Source organism: Apiospora phragmitis (assembly GCF_038363925.1).
Source record: "Apiospora phragmitis strain CBS 135458 chromosome Unknown utg000006l:1.0-5683423.0:1.0-5690449.0, whole genome shotgun sequence".
Taxonomy (NCBI): Eukaryota; Fungi; Ascomycota; class Sordariomycetes; order Amphisphaeriales; family Apiosporaceae; genus Apiospora; species Apiospora phragmitis.
Window position 1 is genome coordinate 1,081,490 of NW_027117404.1, and position 19,029 is coordinate 1,100,518.

A 19,029-nucleotide genomic window follows, 5' to 3' on the forward strand; every position below is an offset into this window, starting at 1 on the left:
GCCACTGGCTGCGTGGCTGCATGACGTGCTGAATACACTGATTCGAGAGCCACGGAGCACATGGATTGCGCAGGGGCTCATTGATCAATCTCACCAGTTACTAAAGCCTACTATGGCTGTGATGGATACGCAACAGACAAAGCAGACGCTTCGTTACCAAGCGCAATGATTGGACTCCTTCATCAGCAATGTTGGCTGGCTATGGGGGGTTACACAAATATACCCCTATTGGTATTGGCATGACTCACCAGGTCTCCAAAGACTGGCCTACATCACGCCGAGTAGGAGCGATTGAGATTCGCGCGTCTGATTATATCGATGTCAATCTCGGTGAATTAGACATCGGTTGAATCCATCGTTGTCTGCAGCAGTCGTGGCGGTGCGCTGCTGTGACCAAGGCCCTTACAGAACAGCGCCAAGTGGCGCAGAGGCCGTTGGGAATTACAGCCAGTCAGTGATAATCAGAAGTGTACTTTGGTATATTCACTGACTGCGCAGCACCGCTAGGACTGCCTAGGGGTCGGTCGATATTGCATTGCGATGACGTCACACCGTGGACAAGCCTGCCTGAGCCAAGGACGGACACTACAAGCCTCGCAGTGGGCACATCGCATAACGTGGTTTCCTACAACACCCATTCTGCCACGTGGTGGCCCTCACTTCTACTAAAGACACTTGATCTCGAGACCAGAGGCTCAAAGCCATTTAATGCATGCCTTCCAATGCTACGAATACCGAACACCGAACGGCAAACGATCTGGTAGATGATGTAGCTGTGCTGTAATAGCTTCAGCTGGGTATCTGCAATTCATGCCTATGAAAGATTCCTTAGTAATGGGTGCTTCTCGAGAAGCACCTCATATGTGGGATCAACGGGGTATCCACGTGAAAACAACAAAAAAAAAAAAACGCCATTGTGAGAACTTGGGAGAAGAACAACCCGACCACACCAGTCTCAAGATTACCACCGCGATCTCAGTTCCTCAAGTATTGGTATACTTACGCCATGCCTGAGCTACACCAGAAGGGCGTCAGATGAGCGCTTATGCGGCCGTGGGCTTCTCAGCCTTAGTCTCGGCCGTGGTGACGGGGGCGGCTTCAGCAGCAGGGGCCGAGGCGGGAGCCGGGGCAGCTATGAACATGTATCAGTTACTGCCTTTACGGTTTGTGATTACCTTGTGTCACTTACGGGCAGAAGCCTCAGCCGGAGCGGCGGCGGGAGCAGTCTCGGTCTTCGGCTCGGCAGCCTCAGGAGCGGCAACTGCGGCAGGAGCAGCAGTAGCGACAGTAGCGGTTGCGGTGGGAGCAGACTCGGCGGGCTTGGCGGCCTCAGCGGGCTTGGCCTCGGCAGCGTTGGCTTCGGCGGGCTTAGCCTCGGGAGCCTTGCCCTCAGCGGGCTTGGTGTCGCCCTTGGCCTTCTTATCTTTCTTTGAAGAGCGACTTGTGTTAGAGTCATTCCACAGATGCCGGCAACGCAGGAAAATGCTCGTATTACTTACCTTCTTGAAGATGGCCTTGAACTTGCCCTTCAAGTTGTCGAGAGCGTGCAGAGCTGGGTGATGGTTAGCAAGTTTCTCAACGCCTGAGGCCGAATGTGACGATGCGGCAACAATCAGGCCACAATGGACGTAATCGCAAAATCCGATCGGAAGAGGTCAAGAAAACGTGGAGGACTTGCGAATACCTGGCATGTTGGCGGTAGGAGATGGAATAGATACGGATGGTCTGTTGATGGTGGAAAAGATGTTACGACGAAAGCGCAAGTTATTTGATGCTCAACCAACCAAGAGAAGAAGACGAAGAGGCCGAACGAAATGGAGTGGTGAGGGTGCGGACAGAGAGCTTTTTGAAGGGTCGAGGTTTCTCGAAATTATCTTGGAATCTCTTCCCGAAAGTCGAGTCTGGGGTTGATAGGAAGGGAGGAGGTGGGGCAACCACACACGCTACTGCACCTTCTGAAATTGGGGAATTGGAAGCGCTGGGGGTCAGAAGGTTCAGGGAATGCGCAGCGCTATCATCTAGGGTACACATACGACAGGCGCTAAAAAAAGGGCCCCGGGTCTACCACCGCGTTACAGTTGCAGTTCCTTTTTCCCTAACGCCCCTGCCTGCGTCTTCGATTGGCCCGGAAAACCCAAGACGGGGGGATGGGGGGAAGGGAAGGGAAACCATAGGCTTTGTTTGCAGGTTGCCTCCGCAGATGCAGCTGCTATTCATTTCCTTGAGAAATAGATTGCATGCAACGGTGCGTGACGGGGGAACAGAAGAGCCACCGTCATTCATCGTCAACTGCCCCATCGAACCCTCTGGCTGGAATGGTTCTTTACTAGGATGCGGGTTTACGGACAGCGAGGGCTCCCACGGGCCACGGCGTCTAACGAGACAAGCTGCAAAAGGCCGGCCAGGTGGAGGCTATTTTGACTTGACGTGGCACTTAACCCGTCTGGTGTTTTATGAAAGAGGAGCTCTCGAAAGTGAGCGGCTGCGCTACCGAGATGATGGCATTTCTGCTAGTGTCGATCCGCGATAAGGAACCAGTCGCGAACGGGCATGGTGAAATGTCACTCCAACAAGGGTCCTACTACGGAGTACTACAACACAAAACGGCTTCTGGCTGAATGCTCTCTGCGTCTCCATCTCGGATTCCGAGACCATTAAAGTTGTTCCAATCCGATACGATAGCACTGAGCTCTTCTCTCCATTCTCCATCTAAACATGCCTAGAATACATTCTATGATCATGCGATTCGTATCTTCTGGCATGGTGATGGAGGTTTCGCCTTCATTGAAATCAGCCATGTCCTCATTCGCTGACACTCGGAGTCGGAATCCTTTTCGCACTGCGGTATGTATGCTGGGACCAAGCTGGGTTGCGAGTCGCTGCAGCAGCCCCTGCGCAATGCCAACTCTTCTGGAAAGGAGGTTGATCATATCGTTCAATTACTTTTAGAGTTAGGTGTACAGATGGTGACAACCGACAGGAGAGCTCCCATGGTGCTGATGGGCAGGATAAGGAGGTGGCTTGACATCCAGTCAGTTGAGCACGCGTGCGTATCCCAGCACTAAATCCATTCTCGACATCCACCTGGCAAGCCCCTTTGAAGCCGGGTCTAGAAGGGCGGCTGCTCCAAGTCGGTCATTTTCCAGGTCAGGATTTGGAGCCGGACTCCAGTATTCCGATCCACTACCGGAGAGGTCGAATGAGTGATGAGTCAAGTGCAGCACCGGGGCACTATCGGCCGCGGCCGTTGAGTAGCATCTTGCACGGGAACCAGTTTTCAGGAATCACGACGTACATGTAATCTACCTAACGCAGCATGGTGCCCGAGTATCGTGACCAGGAAGAAAAAGGGCAAAAAAGAAGAGTTAGGTCACTGTCGCAGCTTTTACACTTTTAGTGTATTCGGTAGCCTTTTTGCAGCAGTGGGCCGAACGAAGCTAATGGGCTTGTTATTCCGTTACCTGGAGACTTGCAGCCTTTAAAACCCCACGATTGGCCATTTGCACTACCGCGTTCTTCAAACCACGATCCATTTATTCCCATTGTTCACAGATTGCACACCGAAAGGCGTCCTTCTTCCTTCATCCTCCACCCTTGCACCCTCCCTTGATCTTCGAGGTCCGGATTCAAGCACACCTGCAGTTCCGTCTCTGCTGGAGTATTGGTATTCGGTTCAGCAACGACCTCTTCCACTCACCATGGCGCCCGTCATCTACCTTGTGCGCCATGCCCAAGGTTATCACAACCTGAGCAAGGAGAACGAACAACTCCGCGACCCTGACCTGACAGAGCTTGGCAAGGAGCAATGCGCCGACCTTTGCGAGCGTTTCCCCTCTCACGACAAGATCACTCACCTAGTCGCTTCGCCCATGCGCCGTACCCTCTACACCTGCCTGCTCTCCTTCGCCCCCGTTGTGCAGGCCGGCAAGGTCATCACCGCGCTCCCCGATGCGCAGGAGGTCTCTCTCCAGCCTTGTGATCACGGCTCCGATCCCGCCCAGCTGCAGGCCGAGTTTGGCACCAAAGTGGACTTCTCTCTCGTCCGCGACGGCTGGAACGACAAGTCGCCTAACAGCAAGTACTACCCGGACCCCAAACTTCTGGCGGCGCGTGCACGTGATGCACGACTGTGGCTCCGCGACCTGGTGCGCGAGGCGGGTGATGACTCACAGGTGGTACTGGTTTCGCACGGCGGAATCCTGCACTTCTTGACGGGAGATTGGGACGGCTATTCCCCTAGCTCGGGTAAGTCAACTACCGGTGCTGCCGATGTAATAGCGGCATCTGCTCCTATCTCCCCAGAACCTAGAGATGTATGATGATATTGACCTTGTTTTGATAGGTACGGGCTGGAGTAATACGGAGTTCCGGTCGTACGAGTTTCAGGATACCAGTTATGAGGACCCCGATGCTTCCCTGAAGGAGACCGCACAATGCCGGCGTGAGCGCCGCGGAAGCACTATCCCCCTGACGGAGACGGAGCAGTTCCAGCTGCAGGAGGCTTTCTCTAATATCGTTAGAGCCGAGCTCAAGGAGGCTGCAGAGAACGCTATTTCAGAGGACTAGCACAGCGGCATATGAATGGGCAAGGCATGGCATACAGCCTGGATAATGATATTCGACCTGACCTGGGTCACGTGCATTTGGCAAGGGAAAAAGAAAGAGGCTTTGTGGGACTAGAGCTTAGACGCAACAGGAGCCGCGCTCCTACAGCAGGGCCATAGGAAGATGGGTTTGCAGCTACATACATATGTCTTGCATGAACTAAAGAATACGATTGACGATTCATGTATCCTATTTCTTCAAAGGCGGGCTGCTTACCCACCTCCCTCACTTCAACAGCACCTGTCGCCATACGGGTCGTTTTAGCTGCAACCACCCACCTTTGCGGCAAGCTTGGCAAACGCTACTATCCATCAGGTTACTTTTTCCACGACCAGCCTTCCTTGAACCATGCCTGATCTGTCTGTAAACGCGCGAGGATTGTCCCAAGCTTGGGCCATTCTGCAATGCTGCATGGAAAGGATATGTAGGATACTGACTCGGCCCCGCTGGCGATGCCAGTAAAAATAAACTTCGGACCAACCTCCTCTTTCGAGCTCATATTGCCCTGGAGACAAACGTCTATTGCTCTTCATCAGTTGATTAGCAAACAAGGCCATCGGCCCAATTCGCTCCGCGGTGTGACTTAATACTTAATAACACTGTTTGCCTTCCCACCTGTGTGACATTCCTGCCCCCCAGCTTGCCATAATTCTCAACATTGGAACTGACTGGGCCCAAGCAGTCACTCTCAACCTCATCATCTTCGGTTACGCTTGCTCTGTCATCGCTCTATTGACACGCAGGCCGACATATTTCCTCATAATCAAGACCAAAATTCGCCTGGATTACTCCCTACATATACATATACCCACGCCACGTTCGTCTCGAGGAGACGCAGATCGCTTGCTTGCTCGCTCGCTCGCTCGCTCTCGGCCCGCTCTACACCCACTTGCACCCATAAACGATGGGGGTGGCGAGCGTCAGCGTTTGCCTCTACGTCGCCTTCTGGATCCGCAGCGTACAATCGCGCGTTGACGAGATGAAGAAGAACGTGGCGTTGGCCGTGGTGGGAGGAGGAGACCAGAAGGAGGTCGATGTGGAAAAAGCCATGACAAATTTTCATTGGCAGGAGGAAGAGAAATTGCAGCCGAGGAGAGAGTGAAGAGTGGATAAAGGGGAAGGGGGTGAGAAATTGTAACACCAGGGCATGATATGGTCAAGATGGGGATCCAGGGCAATGGAAAGTCGGCCAGGCTGTGTATATGAACGAGCAACGACGCTTCTCCAAGGTGAGATATTTTTCAGGGGGTGAAAGTCGAGACCTTGAACGGAGAGAGGGGAACTGGTGCCAATGCGGGTGGGCAGACGAGTATGTTCGCTTGTCGATCCAGATGGGGTAGCTAGGCCAAGGACAATGCCCCGCTGCCATAAGGGCACTATACGGACGGACAGCAGAAGTTGAACCATGCAGGTTGAGCGTCAATCATTCCACGAAGATAATACCGATATATTGTATATGTTGCTATCGATCAGGTATCCAAGATGTCTGACGTCTATCCTACTGGCCCCAAGTATTATGCAAATTCCGCCCATGATATTGGACATGCAAGATGAGTTTTCCCGTTAGATGGTGTTATACATAAACATCCGGAGATCCGTCGTTAAGAATCGTACTATACCCATACTCCAAAGCTCTGGCGAGGCTAGACACCAATTGTGACATCAGATGCCGAAGTGGACATAGAAGGAAGATGGGTATCCAAAACTCGCTCGCTCGCTTCCAAATCCATTGGTTGCCCTGAATGTAGGTCAACACTCATTCAAAAATTGCCTTGCTCGCGGCTCTGGTTCCGCGGCTGCACCAGCGTAGCAGGGGCAATCTGTTCCGCGGGGTCCCTCATGGCCGGACGACCCTTCTGGGCCTTCTTGCGATCTTCCAGCTCCGACTCTGAGAGCCTCATGATGTCGTCCTTGTGCGCTACGGGCGTCCAGTCTCTCCGACCCTGCGTTGCAGCTACCTCCGCTTCGGCGAGCCAGGCCTTCCAATGCGCCGTCGAGGGGGCGGCGCCGCTCCGCTCAACCCATGCAGTACGCTGTGTTTCGCGAATCACGTACCACAAAGTCCGGGTGAAACTTGGCACCCCTTCACGGGGGTCACCAGTGTTCTCGAGCTCGGCTTCTTTAGAGTCTGGTGGGGTAACATCCTCACAGGTGTACCGGCTAAGATCCCAGAAATACCGGCGGGGTAGAAGGCCCATGATCCAGTACAGGCCGTTGAGCACGACGTATGATGCTCCAATCATGACCTGGGTGACCCATTTGCAGTTACCCAGAAGGATCACGCTGACCATCAGCAGGAAAGTCCCTATGCCCATGAGTACTTGGTAGGTCTTGGGACCAACACGATAGTTGCACTCCTCAGTGCCTGCATAAAGTTCCCTGGCTACTTCTTCGGTGCATTCGATGAGAATGAAGGCACCCTCACGGGTTCGGATCACAACATCCCCTTTGGGTACTATATTCGTGTGGCTTCTCTTCATGAGGACGGGCTTCCACCAAGATGCTACACCAACGATGGAGCTCACAATGGACATGAAGGTTACGGCAAATATAGCAGTCCCGTCTTCCTTGATCGCTGCCACGACGATGATAGCGATCGAGAGCAGAAAAGAAAAACCTGATAGAACGTGGACTGGCGACCACAGAGCTGGCGGCACAGCAGGCCGCTTTTCCGTGTTGACCATTGTGCCGGGATCCGTCACATAGTCCTGCACCCGTTCCTTTATTGTAGGCCGTCGCGCTATACCTTGGATGGGGGCATCAGCATCGGAACTGGTGTTGGTCTGTAGCCCCGATGTTCTCCCTCGCGTCCCCGATTCCACATCGTCATCGTAACCCCCCCGAGGAGGTCGTGGCAGTCGTGCCGACCGAGCAGACATGCTAGTATTTGTTCGCCCTCCCTTGCTAAATATCCTGCTAAGAACACCATTTTTATTGGCGGCTAGTTTAGGAACCTCGAGCCCGCCGGCATTGTTCCGGTCGACATGCTGTATAAGCAACTTTTTGAAAGCAAACGGCTGAAATTCGCCGAGCGGGTGGAGGATGTTGGCAAAGAATCCCACAGACTCGAGGGTCGTGCCACTGTAGACTCCCGTCATCTTGGCTCTCGTCTCGGGCATGCGTGTCGGTCGGGTGGGCTTCAGAAGCGCTTGAGGTGCCGGGATGATGCGAGGCAGCAGACAGACCATGCTGGCCGTGATGGCTTGGGCATGGTCACCTATCGAGGACTCGCCAATGACCGCGAGCAGGGTCACGACATCGAGGCGCCAGCCCGAGGGGCCATCGTCCGAGGTGAACCATTTCAGGATACCTTGGGGTGCATCGCCGCCATCCGACATAGCAGTGGCCGAGCGAGCCGATAACTAACGTCAGATGCTTTGGCCGAGCGTGAAGAATGGAGCCAACCCAGCGATTGGGGATTTGAACGCAGATATAGAGTTCGTCTGGACGTGGATTCCTTGGCTCCCGCCCTTGTGGGTAAAATTGGAATTGGAAGGATTTGGGAACCCTTTAGCGGGACGGGACGAGACGAGACGCGAACAGACGAAGCACGGGTGCTCCCGCGAAGACGGAGACAAAGACAAAGACGATGGATGATTGAACGAATGGGGCCGGGGCTTTGAAGGATTCGAGCAAGAGCGAAAGCAGACAAGGAACTCGACCAATTTATTGCTGTGAACCGTGATGTGCAAGAAAGCAGTCAATTCGGGTCGAATCACCAACGTACTTGTAGCTAATCCTGCAAGGGATGGACTCCATGTCGAGGGTTGAGGGTCCTGTCCAGGGTCCTATCCAGGGATGTTTGTATGTAATCTTGAGGCTGATGTGGTTACCCAACTTTTTCGGCAAGGCATACTATACTCCGGAAGCCGAGGGGTCACAGCGACCGGGCAGCAGCAGACGAAACAACCAACAACGGTTGCTCGCTCAAGGTTGATCATGTCCATCCAATCCGTGCCCAAGAAGAGGTTGCCAAGTGTAGGAATCACGACGCAGTGTAGGGCAACCACCACTTCGCGCTTGCCAAGACTACATGCGGGTAACTCGAGATCATCTCTGCATCCCGCGGACCCGCCAAACGCTCACGCGAATTGTCGGTCGCCGTCAGATTGCATGCCATGGCGTAGTTTGTATGGAAGAAGAATCCAGTGCAGAGCATTGGATTACGGCTCCGTTTGTTTTATTTCGAGACTTTTTTCTAGCACTTGGTGGGTGGTAAGTGGTGGCACAGCTGCATCAAGTGATTGGCGTTCTTCCGCTTAGGTGCAGGCATGGTTGGTTGTGGCTGCCTGGTACAGCCCCCAACCTGACCTGACGTACTCCGTCCAGGGCAAATATCCACGGCACTCGCGCCATTGACCTGCCCCGGGCCGCATAATAGACCGAATTGCAGAATCTTCCTAGCAATGGGACGCTGCACTTGCATCCGACGGGACCTTCGAACCCAGGAGGCCAACGAACCAGACCCAACATCGTGAGATGAAGTACAAGTAAGTGCCTGAGAAGGAGGGGTATTTCTGCATTAGAGAGTGGTCCGTCATCATGGAATGTTGTAAGGGCAGTGGGTGTCGGCGGCAAGCGTGCAAGTAGCGAATGCATAGCCCGCCCATTTGTTTTCGGTGTAAGCTGGGGCATATCTCGAGGCATATGTCGTGTTTTTCTTTCACTCGCCCAGAGCGTCGCGAATGTCTTGTGTGTCTCGATGGGTCGTGGCATGCAGTAAGTGGCCTTGAAGCCCGAGAAGTAGTGGTTGAGAGCTTCCTAACCTAGAATACCCCTCATAATGAAGCTCGTGATTCATCGCTAGCGCTAGGTAGTTCTTCGTCCTGGCGTTTCGTCGAACCTCGGCATAGTGCTCTGATCGCAAAAATACTGCGACAGTCCATGGATGACGGAAACCCAGTTGTTGTCTGCGTCTCTTCGGAACTCCAGGCCGTCCTCAGGAAGGTACTGCTTAGGTAGAGTCGGCGGGGTAGGTCAGGGCGACCTTGTCTCACTCAACCACGGCCGAGCATAAACTCGTCTAAGCTTATTGGTCGAGTCTTCTCTTTGATCATCAGAGGCAGCGACCACGCCATTCTGAATTTCATCTTGCGACTCAGTGTTTTCTTTTGCAGCTGCGGCGGATTACTGGGCAATATCCTCCCGTGGCGGCTTGCCCATGTATATTATTACGAAGCTCCAGTGGGCGAGATGGGTAGTACCAGTCCACATAAAGTAGGTCCTCGAGTCATGGTGGTGGCGTAGGTGAGAAAGGTCCCGCTGGGAATTTCACTATTATATAGGATGTTGATGGTGGGATATCTACACTTTCTCAGCGCCTGAGTATGAGACTTGAGGTACGGCATAAGGCAGCACCAGTGAATCCCTGTTATAGCAGAGCTGGATTGACATATCGGCTGTCCCTTGCAGCTCGGGGCTACACGCACCCTTGTCGTCGAGGTGCAGGGTGGCTGAGCTTAATCCAAGGTCAGCCCTTTGCCATCGTCCTAGACCAATACATGCACTTAACTGCTTAGGCTAACCATGAGGCATCTCTTAGCACTGCCATGCTTTATACGAATTAGATCACTGGATCAATATCATCCTGGTGATTCTCAAGATGCTGGCATCGGACCCAGTTCCTAGCACCTAGCTCGAGATCCAGGGCATGGTTGGGCGGATACTCTTCACGATGCGTGAGGAACTGACCATACTTGGTTCCGTGGCATGTTGTACTCGTCCATGTTAGAGTTGTGAGCACCTCGTAAATGGCTCCTGATCTGGCGTGACGGAAGTGCTTCTTGACACCCAGATACGCCTACAGTATGGTATCCCTTGCGAAGACTGCGCCTGTCTATCTCCATCGATCTCTAGGCAACAGCCAAGCACCATCCCTCCGGCTTGGTACTATTTTGACAAATGGAACATCTCTTGACATAAGGAGCCAAGAGGAACTCTTAAGAGCCTGATCCCGGTTGCGGGACAAGTCTGGTCGCATACCACTTCTGCCTTGGAGAAAAGGGGGTCTGCTTCTTAGCTAATACCATCTCTCGCCATCCCCAATTATGATGACGACGAGCTCGCTTCCCGGCTGGTGATTTCATGACATAGAACAGCGAGCAGGATGAAAGCTCCCGGGTGTTTGTGCAAGAAAGGTTGTGTCCATCAGTTCATCCAAGGTAGGTATTCATGGCAGCAAATACCTATCACAGAGACAGGTCGGAAATATGACGCTAGGCCAAGACATAACAGCAACTATTCGTCTCTTTTCTGGATAACAAGTCTAACGGCATGATGATGCACGGCAACTGAAAATCTATTATGTACATATATGTGTGCAAAGCAGCAGAGCACCATCTTCGGTCTTTTGGTATCATGAAAGTCAAGGGTCAATGCAAGTCTGAACTCCCTGAATCTGCGGCTTCTGAAAAAACACCCCGTATTGGATTAGTCAAAGTGGACATGCTTAGACATTCCTCCTGCGCTGCCTTTGCCGCTCCCCGGCTTTCCCTTAGAGCCTTTGCGTTCCGGTGTGGATTGCTTCAGAGCCGAGCGAGGTGAGGGCGTCGAAACCGACCCCTTCGTAGGGTCACTAACATGCTGATTTTGCGACACTGGTATGTGGAAGCGGCCTTTCTGATTTCCAGCAGAGCTCTCCTCTACCTTACTCCCGGGAAGCAAGGTTCCTGTCGAGGGCTTGTTGGAATTCGGTTTCTTTGCGGAAGACTTCTAGTCCTCGAACTTGAAACTACGGCTGACACCGACTTCGAGAGGGCCGCCCTTGTATGCGCCTCGCTTCTTCTTGTTCTTTTCCTTAGTGAAGCCCTTACCCCGGGTGATGATCAAGTCCTGGTGCGCCTTCTGGCCGTAGGCATCTTCGATGTAGGCATTGGAGGACAGGGCAGGGTCGACCCTAACATCCTTCTTGATTCGGGAGAATGGCTCGTTCTGCACCCGGCCATTCTTTCCACCTCTGTTATTCTGCTTGAAAGTTGTTGGGTCTGGGGGAGGGGGCGTCCTCAGGCGAGGTCGTCAGGGTAGCCGAGGTATCGGAGTTGTTATCGTTGCCCGCCTTCGAGCCGCTCTTGACGGACTTCTTGGGCTTTTCAGCCTCATCATCCGAGTCGGATGAGTCCGAACTCGAGTCCGAATCAGGCAAAGGGACCTGGGCGGCGGCTTCTGCTTGGTCATCGGAGTCGGAATCGGAGTCAGAATCGCTGTCAGAGGAAGACGACGAGTCATCGGAGTCAGATGAGCTATCATCAATCTTCTTCGCGGGCTTCTTCGCGGTCTCATCTTCTGATTCGCTATCGTCAGATGAGTCGGAACTCTCAGACGAAGAGTCGCTGCTATCAGCCGTCTTGGCAACAACCTTGGGCTTCTTCTTCACTGGGGTCTTCTTGGGCTTGGGCTTCTCGTCTTCAGAGCTGGAGTCCGACTCATCAGAGTCCGAGTCGGATGAGGAGCTGTCGCTATCGGATTCGGCCTTTCGCTTTCGCGGGTTGATAACAGTAGCTGCGGCCTTCTTGGTAGCATCGGCCTTGGCGTCATCATCGCTGTCACTATCGCTGTCACTGTCGTCCGAGCTGGAGCTGGAACTGGAACTGGAACTGGAAGTCTCGTCATCGGAAGCCTCTGCAGCTGCTGGGGCATCGGCCATGGCGACATCGTCACTGTCGCTAGAGTCGCTGTCGCTGCTGCTACTGCTACTGCTGACATTGGCGACCTCTTGCTTGATCAAAGAGGTGTTTTCTTTGCTTGAGAGAGCCTCCCATGCTTGAAAGACACTGACAAGAGAGTGGTGGCCCTGCTTGCCGCTCTTCTTCTTCTCTGCAGTCCAGCCCTTGTTCTCGCGGTGCTTCTGGAATTCGCGATGCGCATTGTCAAAACCCTGGTCGGACAGGAAAGAGCCGACAAGGTCCATCAATTGGGCCGGAGGAGCATCAGTAGCAGGCTGGGCCTTGCTAGGCTGGGCCTTGCTGGACTTCTTGGTCCTCGCCATGGCTGATGTAGATGCAGGCGCGGAGTCGGTGTTGGAGGGATTATTGCTGAATAGCCAAGCTGGTGGTTGATTCTTGGCTGGAGGGGAAGGTTTGCTGTGATCTTTCATTCCAATTGCTACTGAGTAGAATGCAGCGATAATGATTGAACACACAAGATGTGATCTGGTTCACCTCTTAAGTGAACAACTTCTCATGCGAAAGTGGCCGTCCTGGTCTCGTCGATGGGAAAAAATTGTGGAAAATGGGCAGGCGGGAAGCCGTAGCTTTTTCTGCCAATTGCAGATCCCTCCACCGCCTTCCACTCTCGCAACTTTTTGACGGGGTTTCCTCTATCTCTACTGTTTCTGATTGGGTCGGGCTGCTCAAACTAGGTACTCCGTATTGAAGCATTACATACTAGTAACTATCATCAGTAGGATGTCTCCACGGCGGATTATGTTATGAGCCATATGGCGATACATAAAGTATCTGATTATACTAATATTACCCTTTTACCTGGGTAGAAATGGTGGGTGCATGCTTAACGAATAGCCCATAGCCAATACCAAAGCTTCTACAGCCTACAGCGGCACAATGTACAGTGTGTTCAGCCGAAAGTAAGGAATGGTCACAATTCACTCATCAATGCTGTTCTCTTTAGCATTGGCGCACACGGTTTTATTATCCGTAAACATGCCTAGCATTCGCAACTGTCAACGAGCCCCAATTAACAAACCAAACTGCGAAGCCAGGTCATGGCGTTGGATTAGGCAGCACAATTCTCGAAACGGAAAGTGGCTACTTGGGGAAAGGTCCCGGCCGATCACGTCGCTGCTTGTGCCAGCACCAGATGTCAGCGACCAAAGTAGCAGCTCGTACTCACGTATCCCAATCCAGTTCAGTTTATAAACAGGTTGATCAGGTCATGGTGAAGGCTCAGTCTTGGATCTCTTACACACCTCCTCCATATGTCAACGTGGTATTGTGGTCCCAGAGAACCAAAACAGCCAACAGCATCCGGGCATTGCCGATTGCCATAACATCTAGGCACCGAGATTCCAGCATCCCGCCATGGTCGGGGTGACGAGACTTGCACAGCCGATACATCGGCTCAAGCCAATCAGAGACTGCATGCTCGTTTCAGTCCCCTATAAGCAGAAGTTGCTTGTTGGATGAAGCTGTCCGGCAAGCAATCCCAGCAAACGATGGAGTATAAGAGGATCACACTCCTCTCTACGTCCTAACGAATCATGCATAGCTCTAGCCGTTAAGACAGACCTACCCTCAAGAACGAATCTGATCACCACTGAATACTCTGTTTCTATACGTTACGAAATGGCATCACAAAACCCCTCTCTCGACGAGGCCCGCCCTCTCATGTCTACCCCTATCCTGGAGGAAGGTACATCCTCAGGCCATCTTCATCCGGCCATGATTGCTCGACCCCTCAATCCTCCTACTCAGGGCTATCGGGATGAAGATTGGAATGAGAGAAGTTGGCCCATGAACGAAGTCCTGCTGTGGGTGATCCGACCCGTGGCTATTGTTCTTGCCTTCGCCGACATCATGGTGCAACTAAACAGGGACCATCTTGGTGGTTCTGATATAGACGTTACACTTGTTGTTGTAACATTCCTTGTGATGTTCTGGAATATGTTCAAACTGATCCCAAAGAAGGTCATAGAGAAGCTGCTGTCGGCCCTCAAGGATGAGAATGGGGATGACACAGAAGTGAGCTGTACCGTGGGAAGGTGGAAGATGTTTTGCTACGGCGGTGATGTCGAAGAGGGTGGTGGCCACGATGGGAATATACAACAGCAACAACACAACCACAAGCTGTCTCTCATCAAGCGGATCGTCCGTCAAGGCCTGGTGGATCTCATCCTGGCCAGCTTCTTTATGCTATTCGACATCCTCGTTGCCACGGAGCGACGCCAGTGGTGGCGAGACTCTCCACTAGCAGTCACTGTTCTTACATCCATACTTGTGTGAGTAGACCAACCCCAGCCCCAAAACCCCCTCTCGATACGGTTAGCTCGGACACTAACGATAGCTGGATCATAGGGGCTTCCAATACATCATGATCCTTCTTCCCCATATCTCCTCATGTGGCCCCTTCTCTGTCACTCTCAACTACAAGCGCGACGAGCCATACCAGTACCGAATTCGGCTCCCACGGGACGAAGCAGCAGCACAGTCCTCTGCGAGAGGGAAAGAACCTGTGTCGGTCACTACTTGAGGTACCGAAAAACTTGTTCTCTGAGGTGAGTGCGGAGACAAGAAGCCAATTCGATCTGGTAATGTTGCATTATCGCAACTGGAGGAAAGCTAGGAATGACTAGGAGCGAGCAGGGGCGGATGGCAGATACGATGCAGTTCTTTCATTACATGATACCATCCTTGGTTCCAATCTTTTTCTTTTTCGTCGTTCATTGTGATGATTAAGCTCTCAATACCGGGTTACTGTAGTTGATTATGACTTGGGCAAACAGTTTATGTTGGGACTTTATATTTTGTTCTCTATTTTATCCCTGCCTCTCGTGAGATTCTAGCCATCTAAACATCTATGGCCACTCTCATCTCCATCCGCCATCTAGGGAGACATTTTCCTCTATTCTCCGCTTCTTTTGATTCTGAAGCTATCGATACTATGACAAGCCGAGAGTTGCTTCTCATGAACTCATCGATACCTCACGTCCGCAGCGCTCCCATACTTCCATTCCCGTGAGAATGGTCGTTATGAACATCGCGACCCCTACTGGTCCCTGGTCTAGGTTTATCCAACCAACCGCGGTGCCAGGCAGTACGATATCCAGCGCGCTGGCCGCAACACTACGACCCAGACCGCTGATCTGGGCATGAACCGCCCGCCGCCACAAGACTCTCCCGGCCTTTCTCTTCTGCACGATACGGCGTAGCCGCGCTTGCTCCTTCACCATGTCGAAGGCTTCATCATCGCCAGACTCCTTCGCCTTATCTTGTTCACTCTCCTCCGTAGCGCCACTGTTCCCTGAGATAATAGTAGTGGTAGCAGCGGTATCCGCCTTCTTCTCCTTCTCCTCAGAGAACACGTCCCCCACCTCCGGCACCGGGGTGTACGCCATGACCTTGAGCATCTTGAGCAGGCCGGAGAAGACGGCGCAGACGAGGGCGAAGAGCCAGAAGCGCTGCGCCTCGACGGTGAGGGTGCGGGCCCACTCGGGGCTCCAGACGGCCAGCCCCTCGATCTGCAGCGCCTCGGCCATGGTGCTGGCCTCGAGCAGCAGGTACATGCCGTTGAAGGTGCGCGAGAGCACGTCGAGCCACACCTCGGTCTGGACCCAGGACGGCCGCTGTCGTTGTGGGTTCCCCGATGACGGCCCGAGGAGGGAGTGGCTGGTGTACAGGCGCTGGGCGACCCGGAACGACTCGAGGCACCGGAACAGCCGGAAGGTGCGGCGGACGAGGCCGAGGCGCTGGCGCAGGGCCAGCAGGATGGGCTGGGTTGTGGCGAGGTTTATAATGCCTTTGGCATCGGGTGTGTGGTTGTAGTTGAGTAATGGCAGCAGGACCATGTCCTGGAGTAAGGGGTAGGCGAATAAGATCTGGATGATGGCTTGGAAGAGCCGTAAAGTGCGCTCCAGGCCAACTAGAACAGCATCAGCATAGGTGCACGAATACAATTCTTTTCTAACCCGATAAGAAAGGGGTACGCCATTGCCCTCTGCCAGGCAATTGGGGCGGTAGCGACGATGGTCCAGTTGAAACCCAAGTATCAGTGAGGACTTCCGGATTCTTCCTAATGCCGTGCCACAATCTATCCTCGAGGTACTATAAGCCCAAACAAGAACTCATCCATCATCAATGTGATCGCAGAGGTGGTCGGCTGGTCATACGACCGCACCGGCCTCATTGTTGCTGACCCTGAGTTCGAGTCCCACCGTGGCCTCTAGCACTGAAGCAAATGGGTTCAATTACTCATATATGATCATTTACAGACCTGTACACATATTTCATATGCACTCAAATTCCTTCTGCTCAACGGGCACCGAAGGAGTCCACCATATTGCGATGATGCCAATCTGGGGAGATATCACTCACCCGTTTCTTACTCATGCTTCTCAAGCAATGAGTAGACCATGTTTCACATGGAATCTTGGTACAGGGAGGGAACAGCCCGTAACCATGTGACATAAAGAAGCTTCGACATACCAGAATCTGTGCTGAACCGCACAAAGATGTCGAAAGTGCTGACGGCCATCTTGGACTCCTTGGCCAATTGGGCTCTCTGGCACCGCACTCAGCAAATGAACGGCAAGACCCAGCGATCCACACCAATACAAAGAGTATTGACGTATTAATCTGACTTTAATATTCCGGTGGTTGGATCAACGATGAAGCTTGCAATAGTACTGGCAGTCTAATGATGGTGTTGGGGTTCAGTCTTTTGGGAAGGAGAAGTTCAATGTTAGGGCTGAGATTTTAGCGCCCATGATGCCCGAACAGAACAGTGGCCCCCTGTACAATTCACCGACTCAGGTCCAGTCTCCACATCAGTTCTTTCTATTCAAGTAATATGAACAGCAGATCTCATCAGTCCTTGCATCTCCTTATCACACAATGTGGGCAATACTTGGAATCGCAGTATAATGGCGACTCAAATAGTATTCAATCTATATTCCTATTCAGTATTACTCTGTCAGATCGGAACTGACCTCCAGGTCTCATTCTCTACCAGGTCCGCACATGCAGCCCATTTCAATCGGCAAAGACTTCCAACCTGTCTTCAAACAAGCTGCTCCTAGCAAACAGCGATTCCGAGCATTCGCGCTGTTGCAACTATCACACAATAATAAACAAAGGTAGGGCCTATATGCACCAAGTTTTAGCGATTTCTCTTCTCGTTCCAAGCTTGGCTTTCGGGACGTTAGGGCATGCGTTGCTTCTTGTTCTAGATCTCGCTATGGGCGTCAGTCAGCCCATCCAGCAACACATCCTCTGGATGTCTCGCTCCCAGAGTATTGCGGGAGTAGAGTAGAGTACATTGTTCGGAACGGGAGTTCTCTCGTCAGAGCTGAGGTGGTTCATGGCCGCAGTCGAACCCTTCTCGCTACTGATACAGTCTTGATTCTTGGGTACCACACTGCCACTTGTGCGCACTATACGTATTACTTTCCTATATGGAGCGATTTCCGGGCTCATCACGGTTAAAGTCATGAGGTTTCCACCACTAGCTTGCCCATTTCCTGCAATTTTCAGCCAGCAGAGTGGTCCACAACCTTCACGGTATGTCTGGCACTCTTTGGCTTGAGAGGAGATGGGGATGCCATGTTGCATAACACCCAAGGTATCTGGGCTATAATGAGAGGATAGACTAGGTAGATAGGCTAATCCTACCCTGTGCATGCTGATGATAGCTTAATCTCATGTTTGTTCCCAGGCTTGTGAATGTGGATGTATGCTGTTATACTCGCTCTTTGTCAGTCACTCCCTTCGTCTGATGTACAACACAAGAAAGGGTTGACAGTACAGTAACGCACTAATATGTGATGGAACATAACGTCTTGTCTGATAACAGTCTGATCCAGAGGAACTGAGGATGTCAATATTCGTCTGATACGAACAGGAAGAACCCTGCCCCCCCCCGTTGCTTCTTCGCATGTCTACCTTCGCTCGCCAACTTGTCCCCACCGTCCAACTTCACTGTAATGCTGAACTTACGTGGCCGTGGCTACCACCATCACCAACCTTGTCGGCGCGCACGCGGGGCTCAGCCAAGCCTTCACCGGCCAATGAGAGCAACATCTTGGATTTCAATTTCTACCTTTTGGCCTTATAAGGTGTTAAAATAGCTACTATTCTCAACAAACAATGGTCCAACAGTGTACTGGATGAGGGTGCGAGACTTGATTTCTCCGCCTTCGTTCCAATGCTAACCGGGGTTCAACTCTAGGACAAAACCTACAAAAACACGGCCCCTAAGCGTTGGGGAAATGCTGATACACTTTCAAAGTTTCTTAGATACTAATTCGAAGCTGCTCGGAGGGTGGGGCCCTCAAGGGCGTAGGGGAGGAGGAGGAGGAAAAAATTGAGTACCAACTAATTTCCTAACCTCTCCATCAGTGTCTGGTAAGCCGTGGGCCACTGGTTCTCTTTTTTGTTCTTCTACTCCTCGGCTGAACTCTGTTCGGCGATCTTTCTTGCTATCTTTTTACACTGACACCTTAAAAAAGAGAGCTGATTTAAACTACGGGGTAAATAGAAATAGTCAATATTATTATAAGACTTTATTAATTTAATAGCACTACTTATTTAATAATATAAATTAAATATTATAACGTGGTTTATTATTTAGTCGGCCACTTTTTTTATATTTTATTAGTTTTATATAAATTAATTTAACCTTAACGTTTTAAATTAATTAAAATTACTATTTATTTAATTCGTTATTTAATTTTATATCCTTTTTATATATTCGCGT

The 19,029-nt window shown here is 51.9% G+C and overlaps 8 protein-coding genes across 8 annotated transcripts; 3 read left to right on the forward strand and 5 right to left on the reverse strand.

Moving 5' to 3' along the window:
- Window positions 1-1,043: 1,043 nt before the first annotated feature.
- On the reverse strand, window positions 1,044-1,691 carry PG994_005636 (uncharacterized protein; the record flags this gene model as incomplete). The annotated part of the gene is made up of 4 exons (XM_066857045.1): window positions 1,044-1,132; window positions 1,190-1,427; window positions 1,500-1,552; window positions 1,685-1,691. The coding sequence occupies 4 exons, from the start codon at window positions 1,689-1,691 to the stop codon at window positions 1,044-1,046; spliced, it is 387 nt and encodes a 128-aa protein (XP_066716314.1).
- Window positions 1,692-3,698: 2,007 nt separating this feature from the next.
- Window positions 3,699-4,566, forward strand: PG994_005637 (uncharacterized protein; the record flags this gene model as incomplete). The annotated part of the gene is made up of 2 exons (XM_066857046.1): window positions 3,699-4,245; window positions 4,343-4,566. 2 exons carry the CDS (start codon window positions 3,699-3,701, stop codon window positions 4,564-4,566), a joined length of 771 nt encoding a protein of 256 aa, XP_066716315.1.
- Window positions 4,567-5,509: 943 nt separating this feature from the next.
- PG994_005638 (uncharacterized protein) lies at window positions 5,510-5,707 on the forward strand (the record flags this gene model as incomplete). The annotated part of the gene is made up of 1 exon (XM_066857047.1): window positions 5,510-5,707. The coding sequence occupies one exon, from the start codon at window positions 5,510-5,512 to the stop codon at window positions 5,705-5,707; it is 198 nt and encodes a 65-aa protein (XP_066716316.1).
- Window positions 5,708-6,365: 658 nt separating this feature from the next.
- PG994_005639 (uncharacterized protein) lies at window positions 6,366-7,943 on the reverse strand (the record flags this gene model as incomplete). The annotated part of the gene is made up of 1 exon (XM_066857048.1): window positions 6,366-7,943. The coding sequence occupies one exon, from the start codon at window positions 7,941-7,943 to the stop codon at window positions 6,366-6,368; it is 1,578 nt and encodes a 525-aa protein (XP_066716317.1).
- A 3,373-nt stretch (window positions 7,944-11,316) lies between these two features.
- On the reverse strand, window positions 11,317-12,697 carry PG994_005640 (uncharacterized protein; the record flags this gene model as incomplete). The annotated part of the gene is made up of 2 exons (XM_066857049.1): window positions 11,317-11,560; window positions 11,682-12,697. 2 exons carry the CDS (start codon window positions 12,695-12,697, stop codon window positions 11,317-11,319), a joined length of 1,260 nt encoding a protein of 419 aa, XP_066716318.1.
- A 1,207-nt stretch (window positions 12,698-13,904) lies between these two features.
- On the forward strand, window positions 13,905-14,808 carry PG994_005641 (uncharacterized protein; the record flags this gene model as incomplete). Its single annotated transcript, XM_066857050.1, has 2 exons — window positions 13,905-14,557; window positions 14,634-14,808. The coding sequence occupies 2 exons, from the start codon at window positions 13,905-13,907 to the stop codon at window positions 14,806-14,808; spliced, it is 828 nt and encodes a 275-aa protein (XP_066716319.1).
- A 433-nt stretch (window positions 14,809-15,241) lies between these two features.
- PG994_005642 (uncharacterized protein) lies at window positions 15,242-16,809 on the reverse strand (the record flags this gene model as incomplete). Its single annotated transcript, XM_066857051.1, has 2 exons — window positions 15,242-16,197; window positions 16,761-16,809. The coding sequence occupies 2 exons, from the start codon at window positions 16,807-16,809 to the stop codon at window positions 15,242-15,244; spliced, it is 1,005 nt and encodes a 334-aa protein (XP_066716320.1).
- A 1,341-nt stretch (window positions 16,810-18,150) lies between these two features.
- Window positions 18,151-18,353, reverse strand: PG994_005643 (uncharacterized protein; the record flags this gene model as incomplete). The annotated part of the gene is made up of 2 exons (XM_066857052.1): window positions 18,151-18,246; window positions 18,270-18,353. The coding sequence occupies 2 exons, from the start codon at window positions 18,351-18,353 to the stop codon at window positions 18,151-18,153; spliced, it is 180 nt and encodes a 59-aa protein (XP_066716321.1).
- Between the last annotated feature and the right edge of the window lie 676 nt (window positions 18,354-19,029).